This window comes from Lutra lutra, chromosome 4 (genome assembly GCF_902655055.1).
Source record: "Lutra lutra chromosome 4, mLutLut1.2, whole genome shotgun sequence".
NCBI lineage: Eukaryota > Metazoa > Chordata > Mammalia > Carnivora > Mustelidae > Lutra > Lutra lutra.
This window is the reverse complement of record NC_062281.1, coordinates 167,065,930-167,080,909: the sequence shown is the minus strand read 5'-3', so window position 1 is coordinate 167,080,909 and position 14,980 is coordinate 167,065,930. Positions and strand designations below refer to the sequence as shown.

The window sequence follows — 14,980 nt, the reverse complement described above, 5'->3', positions numbered from 1 at the left end:
ACATGGCGGCCCTGCCCCGGCACCCCCGCCCTCGCAGGCCCCAGAGTCTCTGGCCACTCACCCTCCCCTGCTCCGTCCTCTGCCTGCAGTGCAGGCAGGTGCTCATGCGGGGACCCACCCCACCCTATGCCCGTGCACCCCTGCCCTGGCCCGCTGCCCTTAGGGCCCACCCACTCCCTTCAGACAGGACACCCCAGCACATGGTGTGCCCAGGAGCCCTCTGGGGACCCCTCTGCTCCTCTCTCTGTGCTTTCATGATGTGTCTGCATTATCTCTTGTCCCCATTAGCTGTTTGCCGTCTGTCTCCCCTCCCAAATGTGGGCCAGTGAACATTCCCAGAACCAAACAAAGCCCAGAATCCTTGGTCCACCCCCGGAGTGTCCAGCGCTCTTACTCCTCAAAGCACTTCCCAGCCCTGACAATGACCTCCAAGGCAGCTCCTGTTCTGGGCAGACAGAGACCGAGCGTGTGGAAGCTGCACATGGTGCTGAGTCACGTGGCTCTCAGTGGCGGGACAGGGACCAGGTATGGGGACTTGTGACCCTCCTAACAGCCTGACTGCCAGCAAAGAGCCTGCCTGAAGGAGCAGCCTGTTCTCAGCCTCCTAAAAATAGTTCTCCTGAGCAGTGGCAGGATGGGCTGCACTACCCGTGACTCCGGTCTGGGGCCCCCCACAGGGAGGTGGCCAAGGTGGGGAGGTGGGCAGGAGAGAAGATGAAGCCTACCACACCCAGGGGTGGTGGCCACCCTGCAGCCCAGGACTTCGGGCCTCTCGGGGCCTGCCTAGTGGGACTCAGACAAAGCTGGCTGGGGGCAACCTGTCTGGCAGCTCCAGGTGCGGGGACGGGGCTTGGTGTTTGTGGGTCCATGTGGAAGAAACTGGGGGACACCGGCCCACCTGCACCAGCCCTGGGGCTCCACATGTCTAGAAACCAGGGAGGGCCTTTCCTGCACTGGGGTGCTGGGGAGAAGTCAGGCACTGCAAGGGTGCGGCCTTCCTGAGACTCCCCCCAGACAAGAGCTTTGTTAGCTAAGTGACAGAAAGAAGGCCTTTTACCCTATCTGGCACCAAACAGAATGATCTGTGGAGGCTAATGTGCCATTCCATTCAGCCTGTCTTTGAGCCTCTGGGAGACCAAATTGGAGGGTCACTTACTGGCTGTGCATTTTTGGGTACAAATCACGCATCTATGGGGCTCATTTTCTTCTCTGCCAAATGAATATAATGGTTCTTTTCTCATTTCCAACACGAACATATCTAGAACATGTATCCTGTGCCAGCTCTGCCAGGATGGGTCACAGAAATGTCCCAGACATGGTCACTACTCTCACAGACTCAGTGGGGAGGAAGGAGAGACCGGGAACATTCCAGTGGACAAACAGGACCCATGGGGGTTAGCACAGCACACAGGTTCTCAGCACTGGGAGCATAAGCATGGTGACTGCACCTGACAGGGAAGGGCCACAGACACGAGGTGTGCAGGTAAGCAGGTGGTAGCTGGGCCCAGAGCGGGGGAGGCGGCCTTCGAGGTGGAGGGAACAGCAAGTGCAAAGCCAGAAAGGTGGGAAACTCAGGCCATCCTGGCACTAGGCCTGTTTAGGGAGATAAGGACACTGGGGCATATGGGGATGCTGGTGAGGTCAGCAGGGTGGCTCTTGAGGAGCTCTGTGTCCCAGGCCAAGGGCTCAGCCTTCCCCCGGGGAACGATGGGAAGCAAGGTGAGTTTCTCAGCTGAGAACAAAGTCCTCAGCTGTGCTTTAGTGGGGCCCCTGGCTGCTGTGTGGAGAAGGGCTGGGAGGATGAGCCCAGGGGGAAATGCTTCCTTCTCTTGGCCCCCAAGACACCCCAAGACCCCCATCACTGCCCTGGCATCCCCACAGAGGAAGCCAGTCCTAGCCACCTCTCAAGTGTCTGCGAGCTCCCCAGAGGAGCTCATCTGTTCCAAGAACTTGAAGCTTGGCCACATGCCCCTCTCTCACAGAGCTTCGGCCTGGCCACCTCTCTGATCTCAGATCTGTCGGTTTGGTTTCCCACCGGCAGCCCTGCTTGAGATCTAATTGGACCCCAATCTTATGGTGCAGCTGGTGCAGAACTGCTGTCCCCCCTCCACCTCGTCCCCCAGCAACGACTCTGCCCCCGACAAGGCTTCCCATCCCTGTCTTCACATGACCCTCACCTGTAGGCTCCTGGGTTCCTCCCACCCCACACCCATGCCCATGAGCAGCCTTACCTCCACCTTCCACCAGCTGCCCCCACCCCATGTCGGGTGACCATGGCAGCCTCTCACTCGGCTCCCTGCCTGCCCCACCCTCGACCCCATTCATCTGCGTGATGCTGCCAGTTACTTCTAGAGTAAGTCAGATCATTGATCTGTGTTGCTAAAACCCTGCACCAGCTTCTCAGTTTCCTTGGAAATCAATCCACCCACCCAGCATACTAGGTGGGACCATAAGCCCCTGTGCGCCAGCCCCTGCCCAACCCCAGCATCACCTTCCCAGCTGCCCCCCTCTCACTGCCCTACAGCCTGAGTCCACCCAGCCATCCTGACGTGGGTGACCATCACCCACTCGCCTCCGTGGGCCAGAGGAAGCACACACATCTCATCACTCCCGAGCTTCTCACAGGAAAAGGGCTCCTGGGGGCAGCAAGTCCCACTGGGTCTGAGAAAGGCAGTGTCACCACAGGGTCAAAGCTGCTGTTGCTGACACGTTTACTCTCGCTCAGAAGCATCACATCACCTATTACTAGATTAACATGGGGTGGATTCTACCTAAAATCTGAAAATTTTAGATTCTACCTAAAATCTACCTGAAATCTCAACCCTAGAACCAACAAACATTTAAAACACTTAGCAATCAACAGCAGCTTGTGAAGGTACCCCGGCCACAGCTCCCGAAGCCATACCGTCTGCGGAAAGCACAAAGGGAAAAAGTGACAGCGGGGAGGTGAACAGGGGAGGCCGGAGCCCAGAAGCTCAGCGAGGCACACCCATGCAGCAGGTGGCTGAGCGCACATGCGTGTCACTCGTGCACACAGTGATGTGTGTGTTCGGAGCCCATGGGCCCCAGGAGGGATGCACGTCTGTTATGCAAGTGCCATGTGTCTGACCATGAGCAAGTATGTCTTGTAAATCTAGGTACCCATATACTGTCTGTGGAGTCCTCACACGTGTGTGTGCAGTGCACAGAGGTTGGTGTGCACGAGCAGGGTATATGCAGGTTGAGGTGCATAGGTGTCTACACGGCCACCATGGCCATACAGGCACCCATTTCCCTCCAGGCACGGGCCGTCACTGCTCATGTGTGCAGGGAAGGTTCTGGGCAGAGAGAGCCCCCTGACCCCCTGGCAGAGGCTTCCATTCACCCGGCTGTGCCAACCCCCCTCCCCGGGAGCCGGACCAGACAGACGCAGTACTGACCAGGGACTGCAGGATGGCGTGGTTGGTGGCGTTCATGCACGAATCCAGCGGGAACGAGCACTCGCCCTCACAGTAATAGGCCGAGTAGCCTTGGGGGGCAATGACCCAGTCCTGGGGGTGTAAGGGGAGAAGGTGAGTCCCATCCAGATGCCCCCTCCTGAGCTCCTGAATCTAGCACCCGGCACAGGACGGCTCGGGGCTGCCCCAAAACCATCCCCCAGCCCCAGGCCAGTCAGCCAACCGCAGGGTCCCTAAGACAGGCTCCCCCAAGAGGCTGGGCACCCCAGGAGACTCAGCAGGTGGGGCTGGGCACAGCTCTGTCCCCCTCATGTGCAGTCAGCCCTGGCCTTGTCCTCCCCACCTGCCCCCACCGCCCACGCCTCCTAGAGCTGCAGTCCCAGCAGGTGCGCAGGCGCACTGCCCACCACGGCCTCCGTTTTCCTGTTGCAGATCTGACCTGTTAGGGCTGAGGATTCAAACTATCCCTCTTTTCATGGTTTTTACCAAAAAGCACTTCTCACGATAAAAGTAAGACATTTTCCCTTCAGAAAACACAGAAGAACATAATGCATGAAAAAATGAAAATCACCCATAATTCTACCTCCTCCTGGAGCTACACTTAGGATCTTGGGGTGGGGACTGTCATTTAAGAAGGAGGAGAGTCAGAAATTACCAGCCAGGGGCACCTGGGTGGCTCAGTGGATTAAGCCTCTGCCTTTGGCTCAGGTCATGATCCCAGGGTCCTGGGATCAAGCCCCATATCAGGCGCTCTGCTCAGCCAGGAGCCTGCTTCTCCCTTTCTGTCTGCCTGCCTCTCTGCCAACATGTGATCTCTTTCTCACCCTCTCTCTCTCTCTCTCTCTCTCTGTCAAATAAATAAATAAATAAAATCTTAAAAAAAAAAAAAGAAAAGAAAAGAAAAAGAAATTACCAGCCAGCCGAGGTCCTGGAAGCTGACATAGAGCTCATGCCGCCGGCAAACCTGCCGGCCGTGGGTGCCGTGAACATCGTCTGCAGGGACAGAAGCACAGGTCTTTTCTGGGGTTCCTGCTCACGTAGCTACCCCTGGTGGCTCCCAGGGCGGGGACACCCCACTGGGCACATTTGTTGAATAAAATGAATGAAGAGGAACTAAGGCATGTGGTGTCATAAAGCCCATCCTGCAGCTCTGCTGGTGCCCTGACCCAGCTCTAGAAACTTCCATGGCTCCAGGTGGCTCCCGACAGCTACGGAGTAACCCTGCACTGAGCCCAGCCTCCTTTGACTTCCAACCTGTGGCTCCGAAGGCGCCAATAAAGAGGCCAAGGGGGCCCAGGCCATCAGGCGGCTCCTCCTCTGCAGAGATACCTCCTGACCTCCCCACACCTCTTCTGCCGCACCCATTCCACTGGGTTGAGTGGCTCCATGGAGGTCAAAGGGCTGCTCCCCATGGAGGAAAGGAGGGCAGGAGGGCAGGGCAGGCCCACCCCGATCCCAAGGAACTTGGTCAGGTGGGGAGAAAACAACAGTGGGTCCTCAGGGTCCCCAGGGGAGACCTGAGAGTCACCAGTGCCTGGAGGAAGGGGCACCTGGTGCTGACAAGACTTCTGGAAAAAGCCCTGGTGAGCCAGGGGAGGTCTGAGAAGGTGCTTCTGGGTGGCAGGAACAGAGAGGGCAGTGGCTGGTTTTCAAGGCACACAGGACAAAGGAGGGTGTTGGGAGAGTGCTGGAGGGTAAGCACAGGCTTGAACCTACAGGGGACCTGGAGGGTTCTGTCCCCCAGAGCTGTTCTGGGACCCAGCCCCAGGCCTGCCCTGGACCTCACCAAAAATCCCTGGGAGTCTGTTTGCATGCGGCAGCTCGTTGGTTTTCTTCGGCAGCCTCCTCTTCAGGGGCCTGGCTGCCCGAGGGGCTCGGATGGGACTGGGGTTTGCCCTGAAAAAGGTGACCAGGAAAGGCTGCTTGGAGCGTGGCGCCTGTCGCCCCAGCAGACCGGCCTGGCCAGGATCCACGCTGTGCCCTGGGATGGAGACAGGAGAGAGGGCGGTCACTCACAGGCAGGGCCGGACACGGGGGACAGCGGGAACCCTTCCATTAGAGACTGCACGGGCTCTGGCGCATGGAGGCGGAGGGCCTCAGTTTCCTCATCTGGAGACCCAAGGGAGATGGTCCAAGGAAGATAGGGGAGGGGGGAGGCCTTGCCAACACAGGGTCGTCATTTGTGACAGTGGTCAACATTGCCATCTGTGAAGCCCTTTACTGGTTTGAGCAACTCCCACTTGTGATCTCGTGTGTCTCCACAGTAACCTGGACCACATGCTTCACGGAGAAACTTTGGAGCCACACCACCAGGGGAGCACAGAACCGTGGTTCCCACAGCCGTCTGAGAGCTCCAAGCCAGAGTTCTCCCGCCCACCCCATACTTTCGGAGGATTCGATGGATTGTGCCCCAGCAGATGGGAGCAGCTGCCAGGACATAGCGAGGGCTTGTTCTGCCTGCTGCTCCCAAGAGCAGAGCCTTAAGTGTCCCCTGATGCCCAAAACAGGACACCGGGGACAGCAGGGCCGTGACATCAAGCCAAAGTCCCAGAGCTGGGGTTCAGCCCATGTCTAATTCCAGACCCCAAGTTCTTATTCACTTAAGAGTTAACCCCAGGTTTGTGGGTCAAAAAAGGAGAAAAGACTGTGGGCAGCGAAATACGGGGGCCTCTGGCTAGGAAGAGGGATGCCCGTGATAATGGGATTTGGTCCCAAAGCTGCTTAAAGATTAGATTGCCTTAAGAAACACAGACATGATCCCTGGAAATGTCGACTCCACCAATAAAACTAATTTCCTGTACATCTTTGTATTTCCAAAGGACCTCCCGATTTTTTTTTAAGATTTATTTATTTATTTTGACTGGGAGGGGCAGAGGACAAGGGAGAGAGAGTCTCAAGCTGACTCCCAGCTTAGCATAGAGACCCATGTGGGGCTTGATCTCATAACCTTGAGATCATGACCTGACCAAAACCAAGAGTTAGCCAGGCTGCTCAACTGACTGAGCCACCAGGCTCCCTGCCTCCTGATTTTTTAATTGTCCAAGTAATACAATAGCAACTATAAAGTAACCTTTGAGAAAAAAAAAATCCCTCTGAAATCTCTCCACACTCCAACACAGCATTTTCATATTTCTGGAATATTTCCATGTCAATTGAAGTTTTACACAATGGTGACCATGAGTGTCTGTATTTTTTCCAACTTTTTCATATAAACACATTCACTGCTGTTAAAATGTCTCCACAAAGAGCATTTCAAATGTATAAAATCCTTTGAGAAAATACACCATAATATTTAGATATTAGCTTCACTTTAAACACATCAGTTATTTCCTGGCTTCCACTGTGAAGACGAGAGTGCCACAGATCCCTTCATTTTCTCTTCCTGTGGAATTTTATTAAACAACAGGAGAGGATTACTAACTCAGTTTTATGCTTCATAACATGCAGAGCCAACTGCATGTCCCTGTCCCCTCGATGTGGCCACCCTGACACACACACACTTATGTATAGAAACACATGCGTTTATCATATACAGTATACAGATATACAGTATACAGATGTCCACATGTACAAATACCTATGTTTGCTCCATTAGTGGGTCTGTTATGAGTCACTGCCTGCCCCACCCACAGTCCTGCTCAGCTGGTAAAGGTCAGCCCTTCAATAGCTGTGCTGTAGGCCCATATCCTTGGGCCAAGTTGACTGAACAACGAATCAATCCCGAGACTGAACTCTGACCTATGACATCACCTGCCACACACAAATGCCCTGGACCCATTAGAGGCTCACTTGGGAACAATCGTGCTGGACAGGAGGTCATCAGCAGCAGGAGCTGACCCTGGAAGGAGCCCAGAGAGAAGCCATTTGGAAGAGTTTGGGTCACAGCAAGTCAGCCACGAGGAAGCAGCAGAAAACACAAGGACACGGAGCCACGAGACACATACTAGGCCTGTGAGCAGAGGGGCAATGCCAGAGGCCACGAGGAGCCCAGAGTGGATGGGAGCAGGAGGGTGACTGTCGTCAGCATGGCACTGGAGTGGAACTCCATGACCCTGCGTTGGGCAGCACTCCACCCCTGCGGGTGCCGCTGTCCTGTCCCTGTTCCCTGGAGAGAAATGCCTACCGAGGAGCCAGGGAGGGCAATCTCATCTGAGGCTGTGTTCACTATTCACTTTCCTTGTGTGCCCGTCTGATCAAGGATCTTCTTGGGGTTTCCTGGGGGCAGAGAATGGGTTGCAGGGAAGGCCTGAGCTATCTAGCTGGTGATGCCCTAGGCTGCCCGGCACTGGAAGGCTGCCTTCTAGAAAGGCAGAGGTGGGAGCCTCTGGGGCCCAGGGTCCCCGCCTCTATCCCTGACTTGTGAGGGTGCTGGCAGGCCCCTTTGCACTTGACAGGTGTGTGCAGCATGCGTGAGAGCGTGGGCCACATTGTGGCCTTTCCCCTTCGGCCTGATGGAACATGCTGCTTCTCTGGGCCAGGGGCACCCATGAGTCCTCCAGCCTCTCCCCACTTCTCAGTCTGCTCCATCAGCGCCCAGAGGTCTTGCCAGCTCGCCTGCCCCATCCTGTCCCGCGGCAGGTGCTCAAGGCCTCATTCACATCCCCCTAAACTGTGCCAGGCCCAGATCACTCCCGCCTCTCCCCGGGGCCTCCTGCTCTGGGCGCCATCTGGCTCTTTCCCACAGACCCGGCCCCACTTCAGCCTGTGGTCAGGGAGGTGACCCTGTGCCAGGCTGAAGGACAACCGGGGTGCCTGTCTGAACCCTCGGAGAATCCCAGCTGTGGACCCAGTCTGCTTTTGTCCTCTGCTTACTTCATCACGGGAGAACGAGGAACTCAACCCTCCTCCTTCTTCCTACCATCTTCACACGTCTCACAGTCTGCTCCTGGGGAGCTCTGCCTGTCCACACTGCTGCTGGAAAACTGACGCCCAGGGCCGATCAGGTGCCCCCACAGAAGCCCCAAAAGGTGCCCCACTATCCATCCACTTGTTGCCCTTCCATGCCACACCCAACCCAGTCCCTGGCCACGAACCCCCCAGCCCCCAGGCTGCCCCTCGGGAGCGGTGTCCCCATCCCTCCATTCCAGGAACTGGCCCTTCCTTCGGGGCGAGGCTCCAAGGAGGCCTCCCTGAAAGGCCTTCCTTCACCAGCTAGAATCTCCAGTTCTCGCCCACCTGCTCTGATGGTTGTATGCCCACGAGAGCCACACTGAGAACGTGCATCGTGCTCTGTGTCAGGTTTTTTACCTCACACACACGTACACATCTGGACGTGCACATGGCTGCACAGGCATGTGTATGAACCCGTTATGTTCAGGAGGAAACACCCCACGGCCTCTCTTGTGTTACAAGGGAGTAGTGACAAAAAGCCGGTCTAGGGCTCCACAACAGGCAGAAAGGGTCTGAGTGTCCTGGGCGACACAGGAACCCCATGCCTGAGGATGAGAAAACCCAGAAGTCCGTCTTAGGTTTCTAGAACCCCTCCTACCACAAGCCGCAGCCTTCGACAGCACACGGGGGGACGGCTGATCGACAGGGGAACCTTGTCACTGCGTTGCCAGTGCTCTGGCCCAGCAAGACAGCCTTGCTGTCCTTCCAGACACATCTATTTAGCCACGAGGAGGAGGACATGCCTGGAGGAAGAGGGGAGGCTACAGGGACACAGAATTTAGCCAGAGGACGGAAGTCTCCAGAGGAAAAGTCAGAGGGGCCGCAGGAAGACAAGCTCACCCGGACAGCATCCCCCAGGTCACGGGGCATACGGTGCTGGCAAAGTGGGGCCTTGGGGGTATGGGGGTGGTCACGCCTTCCTCACCATCCCCCCACGTTTCCTGACTCATTCACAAGGGGAGGCCCTTCTGTGAAAGCTGTCCCGTGGGCTCATTCGAGCTGCACACAATGTCATGTAAACAGCACAGTGAGGACGGCGTTCAAAGCGCCCAACGATGGTACCAGACCATTCTGAGAAGCACAGAACAAAGAAGATAAAGGGCTCCATTCTTCTTTAGTTTTTAATTAAAGCCATATCCCTCTTGGCAGAATCGTCTGTCTAGCGGTGGGAAAGCTGGTCAGACAGCCAGCGCCATGGACAGAGGTGACCAGACCTCCTCTGGTTTCCACTAAAACCCACCCTCTGTGACCGGGACTTCCTTCCCGGCTCAGGCTGCCACCTGCTGTGTGGGTCTGAGGTTTGGGGACAGGGCAAAGGGCTGCCCGAGCTCTTTTTGACGTCGTCCACCATCAGGCCATCCCAGACCTCAATCCACGTGGGGCCTTTCTTCCCGTGCATGTCAAATACAGCCTTCTTGGGGCTGATTCGGTCCGCACAGCACCCTAGTCAGTGGCACGGTGCATTTCTCCAAGACGTGGGGCTCCTTGTCCTTGGTGTGGCGTTGCATGGTGACCACCGTTCTGGCCTTGGCGCTGGACACCAAATCCATGGCTCCCTCCGGGCCGCTCCCCTTCTTTCCGGGGGCGACCCGGTTAGCCTGTCACCAGACAGGAAACCTGCACGGCTCCCAGCACAGTGAGGTGGAGGTGTCCCCTCGAATTACTGCAGACGAGTCTTCGCAGGAGAAAAAACAGCCCCCGGGGGAAATGGTGACCGTCTGCTCACCCGCAGTGATGAGATCTGCATCTGCCTCCTCTTTTAATGGAAACGGACCCAAGCCCAGGATCCCATTTTCACGGTGAAGAAGAACAGTCACCTCCGGGCTGATGTAGTTGCTGGGCAGGAGCGGGATTCGTACGCCCCAGGTGGCGCACATGCCATCCTCGTGTTCAAGAGCTGCCCGTGTGATGATCCGGCCCGGGGTCACCCACACACTGGGCTTTTTCACCTTCCTCTGTCTGCGCCAGGAGATGCTCAATTCATTTCTCGTATTTTTCCCTCCAGATGACGGTTGCATCAGTGTTAGGAACCTGGACGTCTTCGGGGGCAGACGTGCCCACACCCGCAGCCTCATCCGCCCCCGCCACGGAGGTTTCTGCAGCTTTGCTCGTGGGCACGCTGGAACTCCTGGCGCTTCTTCTGAAGATAACGTTTCCTCCGTGGTGGGCCTTCCACCCTTCCACCAAAGCAAATGTGGCCGAGATGGCAGCTCCGGAGGAAGACGGAGATCCCTGAGAAAGTCCCTCACCTCTCCGCACTGGCTCTTGAGGGCCATGTGGCCTCCTGAGAGAACCTGATGGGGGCGCCTCCCTCCTGCACCAGGGTCCTGTAGGCTGTGGGCCTGTAGAACAGGGCCCCGCCTCCCGCACCCCCTCCCCGTTGCAGATGCACTCCCTCAGGGAGCCCTGGGAAGGTAGCTCCAGCCTCAGCGGGACAGGTACTGGGGGCTCGCACAGCAAGTTCTCCCCTACATCGGAGCCAATGATATAGGGGACCTGCTTGGTCTCCAAGAGAACGCCCAGCCCAAAGTCGTCCACCCCCACGTTGCTACTTCCTTGACGTGTGTCTTGAGCAGCGCCTTTATCGGGTTCTCTGGAATCCTGCAGAGCCCAAAGCCACGACCCTGAGCTTGGTGCTGTCAGAGATGTCTTTCTCGAGCTGCAAGGGGTCCGTGCACAATCTGGAGAACTGCTGGAGGGCCGCCATCCTGTGCTCTGCCTCCGGCTTCAGACCTGGTGGGGACTGACTGACTACCACAGATGCCGCATCAGAGAACAGGGAGGGCACACGGGGTGGTGACGCGGGGACAAGGTGACCCCCGACATCCTGGGAAGCATCGTTCCTCCCACCCCGTGGGACCTGAACCCAAGACCCTGCACCTGATGGGGAGGGAGCCATGCCTGCAGAGGCCCCGTGGTGGTGTCTGTGAGGGGAAGACCGACCCTGAGCCCTCAGGTTGGCCGGAAGGCCGCCTTCTCCACCCCAGAATCCCCATGGGAAGGAAAGATCTTCCGCATCACCCCTTCTGGGCAGCCCTCTCCATGTGGGAAGCCCCAGGGTTCTGGAACGTCCCCTTCCTTCTCCATCCACACCCCTGCCCAGGAGACCTGCTCCAGTCCCAGGCCTCTCAAGCCACTTAGATGTGGGCGCTTCCCACCTGTGCCCCAGCTCTCACCTGTCCTAGCTGACACTCCATCTGGACGTCAACCAGGGCTCTCAATAACATCACTGCCGAAAAAGGCCTCCTGGTTTGCTCCCTCAAGCCTGCCCGTCCACTACTTTAACTCAGGCAGGAAAATATAAAGATTCTATAAAAAATGGCCACTGGCTCGATCCACGTTTTCCATCATTCCTCCTCTATCCTCTCTTCTCCATTTCTGCTGCTACCAACCAACAAGCACGTCTCCGCTCTCCCCTGCAGCTCGTGGCTCCTGTTGCTCTGACTTTGCTCTTGTCCCCCCCAGACTACGATCCCTGCAGACGTAGGGGGCAGGGCCTTTGTTGGATACACATACTAAGTTTTTATTTTACAACAGCTGACATTTACAGAAAAACCGCAAGGACAGTACAGACAGTTCCCAGATACTCAGGCCCGTTTCCCCAGGAAATGCCAACATTGACATTAGCACCGTGCACTTGTCACAACTAAACGACCAACACTAAGTCTGAGGATAAACTAAACATGATGTATTCGGACCTCACTGGTCTTCCCCAGTGTCCTTTCTCTCCTCCAGGGTCCCATCCCGGATCCCACACGGCATTCCATTGCTACAACTGCTTAGGCTCCCTGGGCTGTTACAATCTCTCAGACTTTGTTTGTGTTTGACGACCTGGACAGTTTTGAGAAGCACTCGTCAGGCATCTGTAGCAGGTCCTTCAATTTGGGTTTGTCTGATGTTTTTCCCACAGTCAGGTGGGGTTCTGTGTTCTGGGGGATGACCACGAGATGAAGGGCCCTTCTCATCCTGTCATGTCAAGGGGACACAGCAGGTGCAGGACATTCGTATGAGCCTTGGTCACCCGCTGAGATAGTGCCCTCAGCTTTCTCCTCTGTGAACTCACTTTCCTCGCCCTGTCCCCACTGTACTTATGGGAAGCCTAATTCACTAAGCAGCGGGGTAAGTGATGCCCTCCTCCAGGGGCTGTCTCAGAGGGCTCTTTTCTAAAAACCTGACTCAGATCCTGTCATCCTCCATTGCTATGAAATACAGGGAGCCACCCTCAACACTCTGACATGGGGCCCGGGTTCACCCACACTCAGGATGTGCCCTGCAGCTCTCAGTCTCCTCTCCCACCTCGCCCTGCCCTCCCAGCTCCAGCCATGGCAGCCCCTTGCTGTAGCTCAGATCCACCATCCTGTGCCCACTTTCTGCCTCTCCTTCCCCCACTCCTCTGCCTGCGATGAAGGAGGTTCTCCCCCAGCTGCCTGGGGAATGAATGAACATGTGAACCCTCATTCTACAGAGGAGGACACTGAGACCCCGAAGGTAAGTACCCTGCCAAGGTCACCGGGTTAGAGTGCTGAAGAGCTGGGATTCAAACCCAGGCCTCTCTGCTCCGAGTCTGAGGGTGCAACTACCTCGCTTGGCCCTGCCCAGTATGGACACGCCCCACATACACGGCTGCTCATGGGAAGGGACAACATGGACTCTCTCTTAGTGACTGAAATGTTGGTTCTGCAAAAGGAGATGAGGGAGACCACCATGGTAGGGGGCTCCCGCTGTGGGAACCTTGGCTTCTGCACCCCAATGAGCCCCCAAAGTGGTTAGGGGATTATCACCTCAGCTGCTGGGCTGAGAGAGGCCAGGCCTCCAGGGCCAAAGGAGGTGGTCGCAGCTGGCTCTGTGCCAACAGCCTCGAAGAGCCCCCAGGAGAAGGTCTGCTGCCCAACCCTGAGCCTTACCGTCGTCCGTTTCCACGTAGAGGCGGAGCGCCAGGTCCTTGTTCCTGCTCAACAACCAGCGGTCACTGGCTGCTGTCACGTCCAGCACCAGCCAGCCCTCGTCCCCAGCTCGGAGCGTCTGAAGATCCAAAAACAACAAGTCAGACTCCCTGTGGACATGAAAAAACAATTAACTGAGGGCCGGCACAGCTGCCTTTGCGTTTCCAGTGCCCACCTGGGGGGCCATGCGTGGGGCACCTATCCGCCTGGCTCGGGGTGGGCGCCCTGTGTGTCTTCTCTCACTGTATGTACAGCACAAAATGCTACTGGGCCCAGCAGGGGTGTGGAAACCGAGGCTCGGGAGCTCAGTGACCTGCCCATGGTCCCACAGCCGGGACAGCATGGCAGGGATGTGAAGCAGGACCTATGCTGGGCCTCTCCCCACAGTGACACGAGGACTTGGCCAAATATCCTTCTGCCTCTGAGGGTGTACTCCCCAGGGAGCTCCCCTTCTGTCCTCTGGGAAGTGTCCCCTCCTCGGCCAGGCTTCAGCAGGAGGCGGCGTGAGGGTAGGCACCTGTTGGACTGCTCCCTGACCACCTGGAACACACTGACGTGCAGGGTCCTGTTGAGCAGGTGGGCGCTGGCCAGCTTGTAAATCCGGAACTCGGCGGCAGTGACTGCCTCACCCTCTGGGATCTGGGTCAGGTCGAAGCGGAACTCCTTCCAGTGGGGCTCCTGGTAGCCCAGGGTGCGGTCACGCTCCACTGCGAGACAGAGTGGGGCAGTCGGTCACTTGTGCTCTGGACAGAGCTGGGGCTGGGGGAGATGGGGCCCCGGGCAGCCTGGGTGGGGACAGCTCCCTCCTCTGCAAGGGGACTTGCTCCCAAGCTCTGCCTCCTGGTGCTGAGAGGGCATGGCGGGCCATGAGCTGAGGTGTCTGGCACAGGGCCCAGCACACCATGGTGCCAGCAAGAGTTGCCTCCGTTTCTGGCCCCCAAACCCCAACCCAGCCTGCCCCACCCATCCCCTGCTGGCTCTGGGACCCAAGGATGAATCTGAGGGCAGGTCCCTCCTCTGGGAAGACTGACATCAGACCCAAGGCAGAAACAGGCCACAGAGTGGACAGGGACAGAGCTGAGTGCATTTTTGAGGCCGGGGATGTGCAGAATCTGCCAATGTGTGTGCACGGAAGCCTGGGGGAGAGGGAGTGTTTACAGCTGACCCTGGAGCTGGGCCTCAAGGGCTGAGAGTCGATGTGCCCCAATGTCAAGGGAGGACACTGCAGAGGAAGGGCCCAGCCTGAAGAAAGGCCTAGGGCTGAGGAATAGATAGCACAGGCAGGGAAAACAACAGCCACAAACAGCAAAGGACAAAGGATGGCAGTTCCTGTTTGGTGACAAGGTGAGGGACGAAGGAGGGTCAGAGGGAGACCTGGAAAGGAACAAGAAGAAACAAAGTAGGAGTGACAGCACCTGTTGACATCTGGTCAGGTCCCGGGGAAGCTGGACAGTCCCATGATAGGTGGGACCAGAGCAGGCTTCCCAGGAGAGGTGCCACCTGAACTGGCCCTGAAGGATGGGATGGAGTCCTGTGGGGTGGAGAAGGTGGCAGGGAAGCCCTTCTAGGCAGAGGGGACCTTGGAGGCACAAGTGTGCAGGGTGGGGGTGTCCACAGGTCAGCGCTGTAGGGGACCGGCCCTGAGTCTCGCTGTGGTCTGACTCTGGAGGGCTGGAATTCCGGCCTGGGAGCACCGGCTGTGCATCTGGC

The 14,980-nt window shown here is 57.2% G+C and overlaps 1 protein-coding gene and 1 pseudogene across 7 annotated transcripts in view; both read right to left on the bottom strand.

The window, feature by feature from the left end:
- The window catches only part of BMP8B (bone morphogenetic protein 8b), a 33,387-nt gene that overhangs the window by 3,615 nt on the left and 14,792 nt on the right, over positions 1-14,980 (bottom strand). Inside the window, exons 2-8 of one of the 7 annotated variants that reach the window (XM_047725647.1) lie at positions 13,788-13,977; positions 13,232-13,380; positions 5,224-5,418; positions 4,351-4,430; positions 3,420-3,530; positions 2,906-2,908; positions 251-2,054 (exon numbers count right to left, since the gene is read on the bottom strand). In XM_047725647.1, the coding sequence (XP_047581603.1) occupies positions 2,010-2,054; positions 2,906-2,908; positions 3,420-3,530; positions 4,351-4,430; positions 5,224-5,418; positions 13,232-13,380; positions 13,788-13,977 (773 nt within the window). In that variant the 3' untranslated portion in view covers positions 251-2,009. Of the gene's footprint in view, positions 1-250; positions 2,055-2,127; positions 2,909-3,390; positions 4,093-4,350; positions 4,431-5,223; positions 5,419-13,231; positions 13,381-13,787; positions 13,978-14,980 lie in introns of those variants that run through there. The other 6 variants (XM_047725648.1, XM_047725646.1, XR_007126588.1 and 3 more) reach the window with 6 other exon arrangements.
- On the bottom strand, positions 9,079-12,104 carry LOC125097713 (succinyl-CoA:3-ketoacid coenzyme A transferase 2, mitochondrial-like; annotated as a pseudogene).